Genomic DNA, 19,421 nt, shown 5'->3' with positions numbered 1-19,421 from the left:
ATTATGGGGAAAGTTATTGTGAGAGTTATTGAAAAACACTTCAGAGACAACACAGTCACTGGTCATAGCCAGCACGGGTTCATGAGGGCAAAGTCCTGTTTAACCTACTTCATTTCCTTTTATGACAAGGTCACACATCTATTTGACCAAGCAAAGCCAGAAAATGTGGTGGGTTTGAATTTTAGCAAAGCTTTTGATACTGTCTCATGGTATCCTTCTGGATAAACTGTCTAGCACACAGCTAGACAAGTCCATAATATGTTGGGTGAGCAATTCGCTGATGGGTCAGGCTCAAAGGTTTATAGTAAATGGGTTATATCAGGCTGGCAGCCAGTCACCAGTGGGGTTCCCCAGGGCTCAATTTTAGGGCCAGTGCCCTTTAATGTTTTTGTAAATGATCTAGATGCAGGAGTCGAATGTACATTAAGTAAGTTTGCTGACGATATTAAACTGGGAGGAGCTGTGGACTCCCTTGAGGGTAGAGAGGCCTTAGAGAGATCTGGATAGACTAGAGAGCTGGACAATCACCAACTGTGTGAAATACAACAAGAGCAAGTGCCTGATTCTCCACCTGGGATGGGGTAATCCTAGTTATACATACAAACTGGGGGACAAGAGGCTGGAGTGCAGCCCTGTAGAAAGAGATCTGGGGGTTGGGGTTGAGTCAACAGTGTGCCATTGCAGCCAAAAGGGCCAACTGTGTCCTGGGGTTCATCAAGCACAGCACCACTAGCTGGTCAAGGGAGGTGATCGTCCCACTCTACACTGCACTGGTGCGGCCCCGCCTCGAGTACTGTGTGCAGTTTTGGGCACCTCAATATAAGAAGGACATCAAACTACTAGAGTGTGTCCAGAGGAGGGTGACTGAGATGGTGAAAGGCCTTGAGGGCAAGACTTAGGGGGAGGAGCTGAGGTCACTTGGTTTGTTCAGCTTGGAGAACAGAAGGCTGATGTGCGACCTCATCGCAGTCTACAACTTCCTCAAGGGAGGCAGCAGAGGGGGAGGTGCCGACCTCCTCTCTCTGGTGACCAGTGACAGGAAATGAGGAGATGGAATGAAGCTGCTTCAGGGGAAGTTCAAATTGGACATTAGGAAAAGGTTTGTCATTGAGATGGTGGTTGCTCACTGGAACAGGCTCCCCAGGGAAGTGGTCATTGCACCAAGCCTGTCAGAGTTCAAGGACCATCTGGATGACGTTCTTAGTCATATGGTTTAGTTTTAGCTAGTCCTGTGAGGAGCAGGCAGTTGGATGTGATGACCCTTTTAAGTCCCTTCCAACTTGAGATATTCTATGACTCTAACATCCTATATTTGGCAAAGCAAAGCATCTCTGGGAAAGGTTTTCCAAAATGTAATGCAGAATTAGGTTCACAACAACAGTAGGAAACATGTACACGTTTACTACAGAAAGCTACTGTAAAAATATTTAACACCATCTATCTATTCTGGGGTTCTCTGATACAGTGATGGTATTTTGGGTCTTGCTACGGCTGGTGTCTGTTGACTGATTTGGTCAGGATCGGTGGGCAGCAGGAATTTTTTTATTTTGTCTCTGGTGAGGAATCAAGGAAGTTTTCATAACTGGCAAGTCACATTCTTCATGTAGTTTTACATTTCTTCAGAGAAAAAGTTAATTTTTTAAAGCATTCCCACAAGAAAAAGTAATTCCCATGTGTGGAAGTTATGAGGGAGCAGGCAGGACAGAGATACCGCAGATGCTGGCAAACATTTGGCTAGCAAAAAAAAAGCAATGATGGCTGTAGAAACAGCCTGTTACTGAGCACATGTTCAGTAAGTGCATCATCCAGTGCTAATACTGCACAACATTTACTTAAACATATTATTCTTATAATATTTTATTTGCTCAATTTGCTGAGTATTTATAAAAAGTAGGAAGCATTTGGCACAGCTAATAGGAGAGAGAAAATTGTTTAAGAGAGAAAAGAAAGTGCTTCTGCACAACCAGCAGGTTGAAAATTTCTGGCACCTACTGCCATAAGAGGTTGTGAAGGTAGAGCATCAGGATGTCCGAAACCAGAGTGGATAAATTTGGGAACAAGTCCATAAGCAGATACCAAAACCAACAGGCACAGATGCAGAGCCTAACATCCCATTATAAAAATTATGAATGCTGGGGGAGTAAGAAGGGGAATGTACTGCAGAAAGTGGCTGGATTTGCACACTCTCCCTATTCATGTTGTATTGGTCCCTCTGGAAAAACAATACCAGGCCAAAAAGGACTGCTGGTCTGAGTCAGTGGGGTATCCTTATACACCTGTGTTTTCTGAAATGGAAGTAGGCAGAAAAAGAAGCATGTGTTTGTGTATTCTATTAGAGCATGGAATAAATGTTTGTTTTCCCAAAACATTGAAAATTACCTAAATAATATTAGCTTGGTATGGTACATCCCTCCCCCCTAAATCTAACTCTGTTTTAAGAGAATGCAGGAGAGAAGCCTGTCTTATACCAGTAAGACTTTTTTTAGTTAAGACAAAGCTTTAAGCTACGCTGCTGAATGCCTTATCAAAAGATAAATGTAGTACACAGTCAACTTGCTTCAAAAGCTTAATTCATTATATTTGAATGTTGTCAAGGGTGAAACAATTACAGCAGTAGACAGATACCTTCTTCTAAGGATATTTAAAGCACCAGTCTGGTACTGGCTGCTGCTAAAGAACGGTGGTCTTCTATCTGCCTCCTCCCTTCCTGACATAACTCCAACCCAGCTCACTGAGTAGCATCCAGGCTGGTGTCATAGGGTGAATATGAAGCAAGGAGAGGCAGGATTCTGCCAACTGAGCAAACCTCACCCACATGAACTGCTCTGATAGCGGAAACTTTTTGTATGAAAATGAAAAATCAGTGTGAGAAGAAGCAATTTTAAATGATAGGGCTATTTACAGAGTGATCATTTGTCTCTACTCTTAAAATGAACAATTACCACAAAGTCCTGGTCTAACTGGAGACTTTAGAAACTAATGCTGTAACAGTTCATGGAACACAGAATATGAAAATGAATAAATGCACATGAAATTAATATTAAACCCATGGTTTATACTGTTCTCAGGATTTTTATATTTTATGGGTTAACCAGCACTCTTTCACTAAGCTCAAGAAAAAAAAAAAAACCACACCCAACTGCTAATTGTTTGAGCTAGACTAAAAAGCATTCCAACATAGTTTAACCAAAACCTGGGAAAAACAGCTACAGAATCTTAAGAAAGGACAGCTGATGGTAAAAGGTATAAAAATAGGTTCTGGGTTTTTTAGGATTTTTTTGTTGTTGTTGCGTCCATATTGTGTCCTGTCCCTGCCACCCTCCAAGACTCGGTATTTTCTCTCCCCTGTGAAGGTATCAGCCAAATTATGTCTGAAATAAAATGAGATGTTCAAAATGGTGTAGACATTTGCAGTTGAATTTAACAGCATTAACAGCTACATTAAAAACATTAAGACTGAAAATTTAAGACCTCCAATGCTTGAGGTGTCACAATTCAGTATCTGCATCATAATTTCATGCCACGCTTATCTGAATAATGGAAAAACCTGTAGTTAGGTGAAAAATTGTAGTTGGTCAAGAACCTGTGCCTCAGTGCACAGTTAACAATCTTGGTGGTGTGTACTCACCAGGTAGTATGTTAAAGGCATTAATTATGCCATCAAACAAAAGAATCACTAATTATTGTACACAAACTCTTAATATCATTTTTGAACCACAGCGGTCTAGGACGTTTAAAAAAAAAATCACAAGTAACTTCTCAAAATACAGTACCTTTCCTGTCAAAAGAAGAACCCTTGTCTCTTCTGAAATGTAATTCCTGTCATTGCAGAAATCCTGTATAAAAAATTAAAATAAAAATCAGTTTGTGTTTGATCTCTCAATCTTGCTGTTGTTTTTTTATATATACACAAATGACTTCTAAAATTAGATGCCATTATCAAGTGCTTACAGGTATTTCGCACCATGCAACCATGCAACCTGCTGACAAATGAATCAATCTAATAAAGATAGGTCAAACTAGTATTTCGGAGCAGATTTGTAGCGAGCATTACTGAATGACAGTATGCCACACTTGAAGTTGGGATTAACGTTTTTTCTTCTTGAATGACATGAATTGTTTGAAATGAAGCAAAACTGCGTTCCCTATTTTTTCACTTGCATCTTTTTAATGGGAAGTCCAAAGAGAGGAAAAGAGGTGCCATTTTCTCTAAAGTAAGTTGAAACTTGTTACCTTTGTCACTCTGAGTACAGTTTACACAGACCAAAACACTAAATCTGAATGCAGGTAGCTCTCACAGATACCAGGTCCCTGTTACCATGGCATCTCCCATTTCACAATTAAATAAGCAAACTAAATTTTGCTTAAACAGACTCTGGAAAGGCTGTTAATTAACAGTCTAAGATACTGAAAAAATGTGAAATGTATTCTTCAGTACAACCAAACCATCAGGTTTGGTCCAGAAAATTACTCTGGTTCCACTTACACTATTTAGAAGTATGCCTCTTGAAGAACAGTAGTGCTATCGCCGACAGTAGAGCTGTACTCACCAGACTATTACTATGCAGTAAGAGGACTAACTTGTACAGCAAGCAAAATAGCCAAACATCTACTGACAGATATAAACATACCACAGCTAAGATAAAAAATGTTCCCTTTTTCTTTTTTGTCTGCTTTGCTTTCTAATTCATATATAGTCAGAATATACATATAGTCTTATATATGCAGATGCACTTGTAAAACACTTCAATGAAATGATCTAGCAGTACATGCTAATATATCAGTATTTATTCTAATTAGCTCTCACCTGGTAACATTTGGCACACGTTCATAATACATAGATAGCATCGCATACAGCTGATGTTAAAAAAAAATTAATTGCCGAGGATAAAATATATGCACTTTCACCACTCATTATATTGTGTTATGGAGATAACCAGCTTTCAATTATAAAAATCAAAGTACCTCCCCTTATTACTTTGGAAATTAAATTAACAATTTTACCTTTTCAGGTTGTGTAAAAAATTTGGTTGGCAATACAGGGTCCTTCGGTGAATCTGCATTGCACAAAGCACTTTTGCTGTTGATTACACACAGTGCTACATCACACACCGTATAAAGTTTCTGAAGGAAAAAAGAAGTAGTATGTTTTAGGAATTATTTACTGTTTTTACAGAGTACAGAGAACGTAGTTCTTTAAAAAGTTTAATCTATGTGTTAAAATAACCATCACTAAGGACATATTTTGTAATTACATCATTAACCATACTGTTGGCTCTTCAAACACATACAGAAGTCCCCTTTTTTCATATGATACTATATAATAAAAGTTAGTAATACTTTACATGCCTATGCTATACAATAGAAGCTCTTACTCAATCAAATCACCATAAATGGTTTCTCATTTCTGCTAGAAACTAATAGATTTAACAGTAGCCATATAATACAGTATTTCCTCCCCGAACAGCAAAAGATACTTGTATCAGGAAACTACACAGTAGGAGTTAAAATAAGGCAGGCAGGCAGTAACAGGAATATTTAACAAATTTCGTTTATTAACTTCATTAGGTATTGTATGCTGGATAAGGTCAGCAAGGTTCTGAAAGAATGAGATTGGCAACTTGCAGACAATGCTCGCAATTAACACTCCCTCTAAAAGACCATAAAAATGTCTGAGCTAGTGCTTTCAGATTTCCTGCAAATCCTGTTCATCAACTGCTTGTGAAACCCTGAGCCCATCACCCAACACTTATCTGAATTGCATTTCTTACTTCATTGGCCTTTGGCTCATCAGGAGACTGAGCATCTCGGGTAAGCTTGATGTTTTCTGCCATCTTTTTCATGAAGGCATGGCTATTGTTCTCATTCTTTGTCATTAAAACTTCAAGCATGAACCACAGGCACCTAAAAAGCCATAAACCCACAAACAATTACATTCCAGCTTTTATACTGCAGCTCCCACAGATAGCAATGTCTTAAAAATTTTTGTCAGCTGTAGTAGCTTTTTCTTAAGAAACCACAATCAATTTGAAAATATCATAAAGAAATAAAATCATCTAAACGTGTAAACACAGTCTAGACCTTTTACACACAGAGTCTTAATTGTACTCTTCGGAATAAATCTGCCAAATTAGTGTGTTGCTTATTGTAACTGTAAACACTGCCCAACCAATCCAAGTATGAGAAGAAGCAAGTATTCTGGTGCTGCCATCATCTAGATGAAATTCTGTAATCACTACCTTGGGCTATATCTACGTTCCTATCAACAATGTACCATGACCACACTCAAAACAGGCTAAAACAAATCATACTGCTGCTAGACGACTAACCCGCACTACATGGTTTAATACTGGAATTCAAATAAAAGAGGAGATCCAAAGCTGAGCAGGTCAGATTCTTGCTAATGCTCCATATGGAAGGAAAAGAAATCCTTACAATTAGACATAATGGAATTAGCTTTCCCAGTTTTCTTTCTTTCAATCTAGTTTATTTACAGGAAGAACCCATTATATTTTGACTAAAAGTTTGTTTTAAGAATTTTTCAATTATGATATAAAGCACACCTGGTCCATCCACACTATCATTTGCTATCAAGCTTCACAGCTGCATGTGGCTAGATGGTCAACAACAGTCATTAGTATGGTAAAATAAGACTTAGTTGGGAAAGACATATGGGTGGGTCTGAGAAATGCAGACTTTGCCAGTAGCTAATTTAATTCTGAAGCTCTGGAAGAGAGATTACCTTGTAGAAAGAGGCTAGTAAAAAAACTAGAAAAACAGGATGACTGAACATTAGAATTCCCTGTCCACAAAAGACCCAATCTTCTTAACTGATACAAATTAAAGATTGTAACACAAGAGATGAAGGAATATTTCTCTCAAAAACTCAAAGTAAAAGAGGGTTGTGTTCCATCAACATGCTTAAATAGTTCTCTGGTGTTCAAATAAAATAAGACATCTATATTCGGACTTGCGTCAAAGAGCTACAAAGGCTACAGTAAATAAACCTGTTAGATACCTTTACATCCATCTATTCACCATTCTCAAGCACTTAAATGGCACAAATACAGGACTGATAACATACCACACTGACTAAGCTTCTCCAAAACCCTGTGTCGTCCAAAGATTACTAATGAGGACAAATTTTACTCCAGTAATTCCAGTTAACATGTGTTAACTTCAATAGCTTGATTTCCTCACTAAGCCAACAAATTAAATAAATTATTATCAACCCTGAACAAGACCTTTCCAGAGCAACAGTGTGATTTCATGTAGAAAAATATGCATCCAGAGGAACACAGTCACATAAAATAAGTTCATTCTCTGTATCCATTTCGGTATTTTTTGAATATGAATTTGGAAGAAAAAGACAAACCCAGACCCAAACATACCTCTGTAGGACAAGCTTAAAAAACTTCATAAGAATAAATATCACAGATTACGGTTAAGGAACTTGCTAAGCATGTATTTACTTTACGTGACTGTATTTAGGCCATGTAAAACCAAGATGAACTAGAGACACAACCACACAAACACAAAGCCAGTCTGCTTTTCCAAGTTTGCAAGCATTTATGTTAACACTTTAAAGTGAGCACTATGACTTTCAGAACTCTTGAAAGAAACACTGTATTACATTATATGAGAAAAATGTTTTGCATTTATCTCAGGAGACTCTTCAGAGAAGCATTCTTGCCAAAATTCCTGTACAGAGTATTTCTTTGTTTGGAGCAGTCCTCTCTGGCTAGTTCAGCCAGCCTGTGACAAAAATGAGGGAGGAAATTTGACAACAAAGGAAAGCTATACAAGGGGTGTCCAAAAAAGCTCTGTGCCCCAGACAGCACTTCTGATGTATATTGTAGTACACGGTTATACATGCCTTTGTAATACCAACACAACATTGCTCACAGTTCCAACAAAAATAAATACAAGAAAAAATCAAAACACTAAAACCAAAGCTGGCGGCAGAAGGGACACATTAACAATTTTTAAAAGATGTTAAAAATTAACTATTTTTTAAAATTCATTACAAGACACAAAGGAATACAAAAGTTAAATTTAAGGTATGAAAGATTACTGGAGGCATACAAGAAGGTCTCAAACTGGAAACAGTACAGAACAAGCTTCTGTATGACAGGCTTGTGTACAATTATCTGTGCTGAATTCATTAAGCACTAAGCCTGCACTGCAGATGTGCAGTGCAAATGCTAAATCAGCAGCAAACTTAGCATGAATTCTAGTAGGTTTGCATGGGGCGGGGCGGGGGGGAGTTTCCAGTGAAGCAGGACTCTGACCCAGCATCAGTGGCATTATATTTTCAAGTCTTGGAGAAGCTCTACATTTTATAATTTCCAAAATATTTGAACTGACATTACTTGGCATCTCTTAAGTGTGTTGGGAAATTCTACAGATATTCCTAAGCACAAATACAAGAATATAAAATCATTACTTCACTTTAAAAGAAGCCTAGACAACTCACTAATTTGGTATCCTATGAGCTCACTAATTTGGTATCCTATTGTGTGACCTACAGGCTACCATTTGGGCTTTCAGAATATACTAAGCAGTTGTTGATGCCTTCTTCCCCTGGTTAAAGTGTTACACATTTCCAAGACTACTCTTCTGCAAAATACTGTTGCTAAAACAAAGAGTTTCTCTTCCTAATTGTTTTTTTCTAAGCACAGAATAATTCTCAGCATAACAATGCTAAAACCGTTTGACACTTACTCTTTGACATCACGAAGCTGATCAACATCCTGAGGTTTTGTGAAATCTGGATCATGTGCCAGTAAATGAATCATATATGGTACCACATATTCAGGCAGCAAGGATAGCAATTTTTCTACAGTAACAAAAAAATCATAAATAATCTCTATTACACATATGCATCACAAGAAACATTTTTTCAAAGTATTACTTTTTCAAATATGGAATGTAAAATTTCAACTTGCATTTTCTTCCTACAGATTTTACTTTTAATGAATCATTAAAAATAAATGAACGAGTTTTACTACTACAAAACTACTTGGTCTTACTTCAGGAAGGAGGTCATAAAGCCTAAAACATCAGAAAACAAAATTTTATTTTTTGAGCAAAACAACCACCACAATAACAGCACTGTATTTTACATGCATAATTCTCAGTAATGTACAGAGAAGTATTTTATGGTTTATGCTAAACTAAGTAAATTTAGATTTGAATGTGTCTAATATAAAGATGAGAAACAAATTACTTGTCCAGTGTTTCTTTACAAAAGCTATTTCCTTAAGTTTTAATGATTACTCCTTCCAGTTCAGTATTTGACTATTGTATTCTTAACAATTTTACTGAATTACTAACCGTTAGCCATAGGGTTCTGCTTAATGTATTCTCTTCGTATACTGATGTTTTTGAGCAAGCACTGTCTGGCATGTGCTCTTCTCTCTTTCACAGGGTCTTTGGCACACAAAGCAAAGATTGCCATATATTCCAATGGGAGCAGTAATTTCACAAGTGCCTTATGCAGTTTCTGGGCAAATATCTGCCTCACTTGGTAGCACTCATCCTATAGCAACACAAAACATAAGAGTGCAACCATAAAAATCTTGGTCTTAAAAAAAAAAAAAAAAAAGCATTCAGTTGGAATTATGAGGAGACATTTAAAAAATATCAACTGGTGTAGCACAATAAATATTTGAACTTTCAAGAACTCTTTTGAAAGCTGCAGTGAAGAATAGAAAATACACAGTGTAGCAGAAACAAAAGCTCAGATGTAAGGACTGAGCTCAATTAATTAAGAGTCACTTCAACTCAAATCCAGTTACTTACATTAATGACAAGTGCACAGAGCTGGAACTGTTCTGGGGTAATTATTTCATGGTAACAGGGTTCCTGTGCAAGCTTCATTATTGCACTACCAGCAGCTAATCGCAGTCGAGACATATCCGATTTACTATACAAACATGAGAGAAAAAAACCAAAACAAAACACAACTCACCACAACTATCCTTAAATTACTTGCACATCACAATTTCTTCTTTTTACAAGATCAGTGAGCAATTAAGATTTTTCCTCTATCAGATCAGATCACAGTTCTATAGCTTCAGATCAAGCTAAATTAACCCAACCAAATTTGTGAAAATAAAGTGCTCTGCTTTCCCCAATTTCAGTAAAATAGTGAAATGAGAACAGTCAGGTGTCTTGTTTTCATATCACTGTCTAAATGAAAGCACTACTTTTGCCACAGATTTTCTCTTTCCTTCCTTCACCCTCAGAAGGAAGATGAGGTGAAAAGTTACCTCACTGTTGGAATGAAGAAGCTCCACCCAAGATCACTCAACTCTTACATGTATTAAATCTCATCATTCAATTGTTTTCAGAGATACTCCTGCAGGTCTTTTACTCTTTAGAATATCTTTTACTACCAAGATATCTACAGGGTTCTGAGCTAGATTATTAGTAAATTACAAGAAAGAATGTATATCAAGCATATTTTTATACTGCCATTCCACTCCTAATATTAGAACTCCAATCAGATCTGTTTTCTATCATCCCATTAGCCAGATTGAGCTCACCTTGGAATTCTAAAAAAGCTCCAAAAAAATTAATATTCTTTGAAATCCTACAACAAAATTGATAGAAGCCTGAAAAGAACAAAATCTGACCTGATTCGCTTCTGTTCTGTCAAGTCTCCTTCACTGACGAGCATAGCTGATAATAACCGGAGTGTGGAATTTGCGGATTTCGACTGGTTATTTTTCATACCCAACAGCCAGCGTACCAAAAGTTTAATTGCTTGCACCTATCAAAACCGAACAAATCAACAATGAACTTACTTCCTAAAGTTGATAAGGCACTAAAACCTACTGCTGTCAAATTGAAATTTCCATAGACTGCTATTTATTACAGCTGATATTTTTAAAGGAACAGAATGAAGCAGTAAATATTTACAGAGTGAAGAAGTAAGTAGCAGTCTTTGCAACATCAGGACATTTCAACTACAGTTCAGTGTGTTCTCACAAGTGCATCTAAAGGATGCAGGATACTTGCTACATGACTAAAAATAAAAGCAACTAGATAAACATTTCTAGAAATGGCCGTAACTAGAATCACAGTAAATAGCCTATAAAGATGAACGAATAAAATTCATCAGGGTCTCAATTTATTTCAAATCTGTTTACAGTCAGTAAAGTCAAATTACCTTTCTTGTAAAAACAAAAACTTTTGAATCTCTTCATTTTCTCAACATTCAGCATAATTAATATTGATAAGTGAAGACACCAAAATGCATAGTTTCTACCAGTTCTGTAACTGGGTGTATAATCCACAAAAAACTCTAGAACACTGCATATTCTAAGGAGACAAATATATTCTAATACTCTCTGTTGAACAACTTGGAAAAAAGTGAATTTTTAGTCTCAAATATACACATTATTACTGGCAGCAGATTATTCACCTTTGCTAGTACTTCTGGAGAAACTTCTTCATCTGGAGACCACAATTTTCCATTTTTCTCACCTGTTGACTACAGACATTCATTTAAGTTTAAGAACTGGTTCCATCCACACAGAAAATGCAGAAGTAAAAATGGGAAAAAGTCATGGACTAAACTTTCTTCATACAAAGATCTTCTATAATGCAATTATCACTGTACTAGCCATTTATAGAACGTTCTTTTATTGACTCATTGAACAAAAAAGCTTTATTCCCCACAGAGTTAATAACAGGCAAACAGAACTTACCAAAAAAAGAAAATCTTACCCTGTCATTCATTAGCAGATCTTTCACAATGAAATTTGCAACAACAGATTTCATTGGAGAAGCAAACTGGTCTGGAGCCAACATAGAAATATGACCCAATGAGACTAATGGAGTTATAAGTTGTTCTGGTACATCAGCATTCAAACTTCTACTTAGAGGCTGAGGAAGTAGTAAAAAAAAAAAAAAAAAAAAAAAAAAAAATGAACTATAGATAAGTAAGCTAGCATGCCTAGAAATCATTTATTTTACTGCTGGATTGCTTTCACAGCTTTTCCATAAGAATTAATAAAGTTATCAAATCAAAATGGAGAAAGAATGTTATTTCTTAATTAACAGAGTAACCAAAAATCCCACATGAGATAAGGGCAAAACAAATTTTATATTCTCTTCCTGTTTTAATGGTGAAACACATTCAAACCTGAAGACATGGTAAGAACTCTGACTCATTTCTATTCAGGAGTTGTGAAAACCTGAACTGTAACTGCAAATGGCAGAAAACAATAGCAGGTAAGAAAACCTCGGAAACCACCAGGGACTTCTCTATTAGTGATCAGTATTTCCCTTCCAGGTAACAGTCATCAGGATAATTCTGCGCTGCTGTATCACCCAGCACCCTCGTGTCATATTCAGGTATTAGGGAGAGAATGTGCACTCTCACAGAAGTCTAAGCAGAGATCAACTCTGTAAGCTTAATTCGAAGCTTCTCACACTTCTGAATTATGCATAGGTTCAACGACAGGCAAGATTAAGAACTTAAAATATTTTACAAGTACAGATTAATAATGTTATTATTTAAGAGATTACAGTGAAAAGTAATAACCTCTCTGCTCTGTATAAGGTGACCTTTTGCTTTACAACTTGTCTAAGCAAGCAGTAAGTGAGCAGTAAGCTAATGTCTGAGCTTATAGTCATGTAGTTATTCAGCACTAACTTCCTCAGTGAGGAAGTGCTGTGTGTACAAAGACCTTAAAGCATGGTAATTTAATACAGTTTGAAAGTAGAGGATGTTATCTCTCATTTAGCATCTGCTAAGCGTGTTCTCATGGGCTTTAGTGTGGATCATTCCAGCATATTTAGTTTATTTTCCCCTAATTTTTCCCATGTAGACAATAAGGAATACCTTATCTATCAGACATCAGAGTATTACAAAATTGTGATTGTAGGACACAAAAATTAATAATTTGCTATTGTAAAATTAATGACTTATCTCGACTACCATGCACCTGTAGGCTTCCTGACTTCATATATTGTTATCTGTTAATAAACAGTACGAATTAATGTTAATTACTAGTGTCAATTAACAACAACAGAAAAAAATCTTAAAAACAAAAAAGCAAGACATACCTCAAAGATCTGTGCAAGTTGCACTTCTTTATTTGAAAATATGGCATGTATACAGTGAACAGCTTGTTTTGCCTGATGAGGAGTGCCTCTTTTTGCTTTCTGATGCAAAATGGGAATTAGTGTTCTGTGAACATTAAACAAAATACTTCAAAATATAATTCGCAATCTACAAAAAATAAAGCTCTTCACCTATACAAATCTATCCTCACCGTCTTACAAATCAAGCATTCCTTTGAAGTCTTTTCAGGAAAAGATCATAATCATAAAGTGAAAAGCAGGATGGAATTGTATTTAGTAATACTTGTTGAACATCTGACTGTACACATTTACGCAGAAAAAAAGCCCACAGGGGAATATCAAACATGAAAGAAAATAAGGCTGTTTAGGAAGCCAAATATAAGGAGCATGGGGGGGGAACCTGACAGGTTCAGCTAGGGTAAACTCCTGGGCTTGTTATCCAAGCTTGGAAGTGACAAGGCTAAGGAAAATTCATGAAAGGTAGGAATAACCATTAAACATGTGTGTTTATAGGCCTTTACTGCTTTAACTTTGGTCTTTAATGGCAATGTATACTCAGGTGAACAACTGCTTTATTATGAGCTTTTGCATTTGAATCCCCTGAAATCTGTCTCCTGATCAGAGGCCACCAAAGGAAAGAGCAGGGCAGAAGCCACTCCTGAGACCAGGTCGAGGTTGGTCAGACTGTTTGGTTCCACTCCTGAGAGAGTGCTAGAAGGCAGGCCTGTCCCCTGAGAGGTCATTGTCTGAGAAACTAACTCATGAGGTTTACCATGCAACTCACCCAGCAACTGACACAAGAAAATAAAATTGCCTAGAAAGCATCTGACACAGAAACATCTAAAAAACCCTCCTTGCTTTCTCGAAAGGCTCAGTAACTATACAGTATTCAGCACACAGATTATTTTGCACCCAGCCTTCACTGACACATTGTACATAATCAAAATTAGCAACAAGAGGTGGAAGAAGAGCTTGCAGGGTTGAAGGAATGAAGTCTCAAACGTTTTCCTTAAAAACCACACAAAACCCCAAACCAAAGACCCCTAGAAAAATCTTAACAGTATCCTAAAGTAAGATTCCACAAATTGGATTAAATGAGAACCAAAATAGCAAAGAATTCAGTAAAACCTTCAGTTAAAATAAGCTTCAGTGCCTAACCTACAGTTTTCATAGTCTAAGTACATGCATGTTAAAGAGCCTTAGCCAAGCATCAGTGTATCAGTTGCAAACCATACCACATCACACCCCAACTCACATAAATCTGCAAAAGGTGAAACCTGACATGTTTACATGCCTCTTTACTTGTTTACATCTACAGGTTTACACATGGCCCACAGGCTCTCTTTGAGCATGACCAATGCTTCCATCAGACTCGAGTCATATTGCAGTCCTTGTCCATTAACTGGTGCACAAACCTATTCATTTTCCACACGAGGAAGAACTTGGGCTACTGCTGGTGAACACTACTTCAAAGGACAGCAGGCAGCCTGCTCACACAAGTGGTTTTAAAAACAAACAAACAAACAAAAAAACCAAGCAAAAACCAGGTCACTTGAAACAAACTATCTTGCTGATTATATCAAATCTTTCATTTATGAAAAAGATTTCTGAATATATGAGATCTGGAACATCTACTTGTCCTCAGACTTCTTTTTCTTTGTGTCAGTGTAAACAGTGACCTTGTTTTGGCTTTCAGAACGTTAACCTGACTTGCTTGCAAACCATGCCAAGGGCTAAGACCTCCATTTTGACAGTTGTATTTTTGAGACTGTCCGGACTATACTTCAGCAATACCTGGCTACGGCATGAAGCCAAAAGTAACGGCAGCAATACCAGCTCCTTTGACAGAAGACGATATACCCCAGGAATGCAGACTCTTGACTAAACTCCAGTAGAGAGCTGTAGACAATTGGGACTGTACTGACAATGGGGATTGCTGGGCTTTTCCTTCTTTTCACCCCTACAAATGTCTTAAAAGGCACCTCATATGTGAGCTTGTGACATTTTTCTTTTGCCCCAAATCTGATTCAAATCCATAAGAATCGCTGAGGTTATGTCTTCAATTCACTGAGAACTTAAGGTGTACCTTGGTATGCATTTTAGCATGGTAATATCCGAGATGCTATTTCAATATATGAGAACTTGAAACCCGTGCTTTATAATCTGGATTAGTTACTAACAGGCTAATTTTAAGGTTTTAGATGTTACCCACAAGGTTTTAAATAGCCTGTGAATACCTAGTAGATTATGCAGCTTTAATCAGCAGTTAAAGCATGAATTGCATAATGATGACTTATAGACAGCCAATTATTCTTTGTTAGAAATTCATGTCCGCTTTTGGATCTTGTTTCCCAACTTGTTTCATAACAAACAGAGCTGTTAACCATCAGAGATTATATTTTTGTTCCTTACAAAGATAGAAAACTTGCATGAAGGACAGATACGAGTAGAAATGACGCCAAGGAATTACATCTTCACCGTATTTTTGCTGTTGCTTATTTTGTAACCCGGGAAACATGCTACGCGCTGTTTTTAATGTGTCTGTTATAAGAAGATTTTTAAGAAGTACCTAACATCTTCAATAAATACACAAAAATTGTGAGAACATAGAATTTAAAAATGAAGAGATAGAAAGGTAGTGAAAAAATACAAAATGATGGAAGAGAAGCTGTTCATATTTACAAGACTATAAAGTAATTTTAGGGGCAACATATTGAATAAACTATCAAAGGGCAGAATTCCAGGTATGAAAAGCAGCATGTAATGAAATACACTCACGATCTTATCTGTGGCAAGTCTGTTTCTATTTTGTGACCCGTGTTTCTGAAAATCTGTATGGCTGCCTCAGCTACCTTATCATCTTCCATCCTGAGGCACTGCAGCAGAGACTCATAGGTCTCTGCAGAGTGGAACGAGGTAGGATGTGTAAAGGACAGAACCTGTAGATACACATTAAAACAAAGGTGTATTTATTCATGGTAAACAAATCATCAGAAAAACAAATTATGGCTGTTTATGAGCATTACCAACAACATAAAATGCTATTACATGTTCATATGAGATTATTACATTCAATAACTGCATTTTGGAGAAAGTGATACAGGCACTTTCAAATAAATTCATCTATGCTTTGTTCTTCAGGTCCTCCCCTCCTCCAAATATTTTATAAGATAGTACATTAGTTGAATATGTAAACATATTTATTAAAATGAACACTTATTCAAGCATATTCATTTATACTCCAATATACTTAAGAACACTTTTTTTCCAACTTAACTGAACTGATATCTTAATTTCTCCAGAATCTATAGTCCCTGAGCACAAAAGAAATCAAGAAGGTTAAGATCTCTGCAAACAAAATGTAGATTACTGTCCTTCTAATCTAAAGCTAATGAAATACAACACATTCTGTTAAATAGGAGAAATGTCAAATAATTAATGAAGCGTGCGGAGATTCAAGGCAGGACAACAAAGAACAAAAGCAAAACTATGTTAAGTATAGTAAAGTCCAGGTAACATAAGGTAGGCAGAACAATGAGAAGTTGCATGTATTTTGTGTTTTCTTTGGATTTATCTTATCTTGGTTTCTTTGATTAGAGTTGCCTGCTTGCATGAGCATCAATGTATGAAATAATATTCTCAAAGATATCCACCTCACAGCAACAAAATCTTCAACCTTGGCAGATTTCTTTTCTGAGCTACATTAGCAAACAGACATTAATTCCTTGCATACTTCTGTATAACTGTTTCCACCATGGTTGCCATTACAAGATTTGGTGTGATATGCTTCCATAAATTCCACCTCGCTCATTCACACTTCTGAAAAGTCTCACTTTAATTATGTAACCTTCCCCTCCACGCCCTCCTATATTTTATACTGCCCTTTGTAACATATTGAAAATAAAGTCTTATTAGTGAACTGCCAAATCCATTACAGACATTTTCCAGATATTTCAAATCCTTCTTTCTCCCCCAGCCATTTCTCATCACCACTGAGAACACAAGTTCCCCTGTCCCCCCCTTTTTTTTCTCTACAGAACCTGGCTCTTGAATTTATTGCTTTCTTTCCTTCCAGCACCATACAGGCCCCAAAGAACATGCCTCTCCTAATTTCCCCATTTCTCTTCCTCTCACTTTACCTCTGCACCTTCTTCTATATGACTTCCCTAAGCAGAAACCAATTTCTGCTTTAACATGCGTATTTCAACTCTTGGCACCCTTTTCAAAACATACTTCTTCAAAAAAACCATCTCTTTCATTATTCTTTTCTCAAGTGAGTATTAATAACCAAACACTTCATACATTAAAAAAGTAATTATCTAAATAATAACTATTAAAACCATGCTAACATTAATTCGTTAGTCATACCACTTTTGTTGCTTCCATTACAAACTATAGCTGCATTAATGTAGATTACCTTGAGAAGTTCAAGTCCTGCACGAATAGCAGTATCAGGACTTACACCCTCCTCTTCATCATCAGCTGTCCCCTCTATTGATTTATTCATTAGTTTTACTAGTGCACTGAAGTAAGAGACACAAAAAGAAAAAAGCAAATGAATGTGACAATGTACAATGTTAAAGGCTGGAGATATCAGCAAGATTACTTGTTTTTGACAATATATAAAGGGAATGCAATAGTCCATTGGCAGGGAGAGGTGTTGTGGTGTTTGGTTTTTTGTCTTTATTTTGGGGGGTTTTGTTTTGGGGGTTTGGGTTTTTTTTGGTGCTTTTTTGTTTGGTTTTGTGTGGTTTTTTTTTTAAATCAAACCATTCCATTATTGCTTCTCCTTCTAACTTAGCTTTCTGCAAAATTAATTCTTTAGGAAAAAAAAACCCCAAAACACAACCCCCCCCCCCTCCCCCCTCATTGGCAGCATTCAACACATAGTTGCATGAGTTTCAGAATGTAATTAGGTTGCCAGACAAGTCTCAAAAGAAATCCAAACATTCTCTTACACGATCCCACAACAGCTAATTAATTCAACTGCTGTACAGAAGACGGTGTTGCAGTTAACTATGTGAAAATTATGATCATCATTTTCACCTTAAGTCCCACAAATAGCAGTTTCACCAGGAACAACTACTATATTTTTTAAATCATTTGCAGGCAGCACTGCAAAGAAGTATTTAAAAAAAAAAAAATTTGCATTCTCTAGGCTGCTGGAAATGAAGACATCTACATAAAATAAAATAAAATAAAAAAAAAAAAAGCATATTTACTGCCAGGATAGACTAATCTAAATTCCAAGAAAATCCTCCTCCCCCCCCCCCCCCCCCCCATGTACGTGTGTGTCATTTAAATCATCTTTATCATCATTCATGAGTTAGCATGATCTTTCAAACTTACCTAATGGCTTCTGAGTCAATATGTACAGGGGCAATTCTTTCCAAAAGAAATTTGACCATTTCCAGAAAAGGATTTGTTGGCTGCTTAGGATTTGCAAGTTTCCGGGCTATCTCTCTCTATAAGAATGTTAGATACAAACAAGAATTATACTCGTTTTACTTACTTCTTAAGCATGCTGAATGAGCTAAATATAGCCACTTCTTTTAACCACAGAGATTGCCTATATAATCAGTGAAACATATATTTTAAGGGGTGCTGTTGTTATCTCCAAATCTATCTTTATCTCATTATATTGAAAGCAGACATACTTCACTAAACTATTTAAATGTAAGATGAATTTAGGTTTCTAGTGAGAGTTCTTCAGAGTTTCTTAAGGAATTGCAGGCCAGATCCAAAACAGAATCACGGCAGAGCCAAGTGCAATGTAGACAGCATTTAAGTATCTATGTTGACAAGAGTAATTAATAAATCTGTAGGTAACCCCGTGTGAGATTTCATAAGCAACAATGAAAAAATTGCACTAAAAGCTACACTACTGCAGATGTGCAGAAGCACTACACTACCTTGGCTACAACAGATGTTCAGACCCTATGTACTTGCCTATGATGTTTTAGATCCAAAAATCTGTTTTCCCCTCTGAATGCCCCAAATGTCAAGAACATTAAATTCAGCTGCAAACCTAGCAGAAGGGGGATAAGATGATATTTTTTGAACAGAAGTCTAAAAATTTCTCAAAGAAATGACTTCTTGACCTTCCTTCTAAAGGGTTGGATGCTGCAGATCCTACAAACTAGGAAATTGTTCCATCTGTTATGCTAAATTATCTTCAGGAAGAGGGAAGAAACCTTCCTCTTGAAATTGCATCACTGCATTCCCAAAGTGCAAAATTTACTAGTTTAGAAGGAGACATACTCTCTATATCAAGTGGTTAGGACATAGTTCTGAAGGTCATTCCATTCCCTTCCCTGCACAGT

At 36.7% G+C, this 19,421-nt stretch overlaps 1 protein-coding gene across 2 annotated transcripts in view; it reads right to left on the bottom strand.

Moving 5' to 3' along the window:
* Window positions 1-19,421, bottom strand: part of PDS5A (PDS5 cohesin associated factor A) — an 84,599-nt gene that overhangs the window by 9,186 nt on the left and 55,992 nt on the right. For both annotated transcript variants that reach the window (XM_049793957.1, XM_049793964.1), the window contains exons 17-29: window positions 18,448-18,563; window positions 17,516-17,621; window positions 15,877-16,037; window positions 13,081-13,204; window positions 11,737-11,895; window positions 11,432-11,500; window positions 10,641-10,777; window positions 9,805-9,928; window positions 9,337-9,541; window positions 8,725-8,839; window positions 5,772-5,904; window positions 5,005-5,124; window positions 3,774-3,836 (exon numbers count right to left, since the gene is read on the bottom strand). In XM_049793957.1, the coding sequence (XP_049649914.1) occupies window positions 3,774-3,836; window positions 5,005-5,124; window positions 5,772-5,904; window positions 8,725-8,839; window positions 9,337-9,541; window positions 9,805-9,928; window positions 10,641-10,777; window positions 11,432-11,500; window positions 11,737-11,895; window positions 13,081-13,204; window positions 15,877-16,037; window positions 17,516-17,621; window positions 18,448-18,563 (1,632 nt within the window). The remainder of the gene's footprint in view (window positions 1-3,773; window positions 3,837-5,004; window positions 5,125-5,771; window positions 5,905-8,724; window positions 8,840-9,336; window positions 9,542-9,804; window positions 9,929-10,640; window positions 10,778-11,431; window positions 11,501-11,736; window positions 11,896-13,080; window positions 13,205-15,876; window positions 16,038-17,515; window positions 17,622-18,447; window positions 18,564-19,421) is intronic.

The sequence above is a fragment of the Accipiter gentilis genome, chromosome 3 (genome assembly GCF_929443795.1).
Source record: "Accipiter gentilis chromosome 3, bAccGen1.1, whole genome shotgun sequence".
In the NCBI taxonomy this organism is placed as follows: Eukaryota; Metazoa; Chordata; class Aves; order Accipitriformes; family Accipitridae; genus Astur; species Astur gentilis.
Note: the sequence above shows the minus strand (reverse complement) of the source record. Positions and strands in the feature narration are given on the sequence as shown.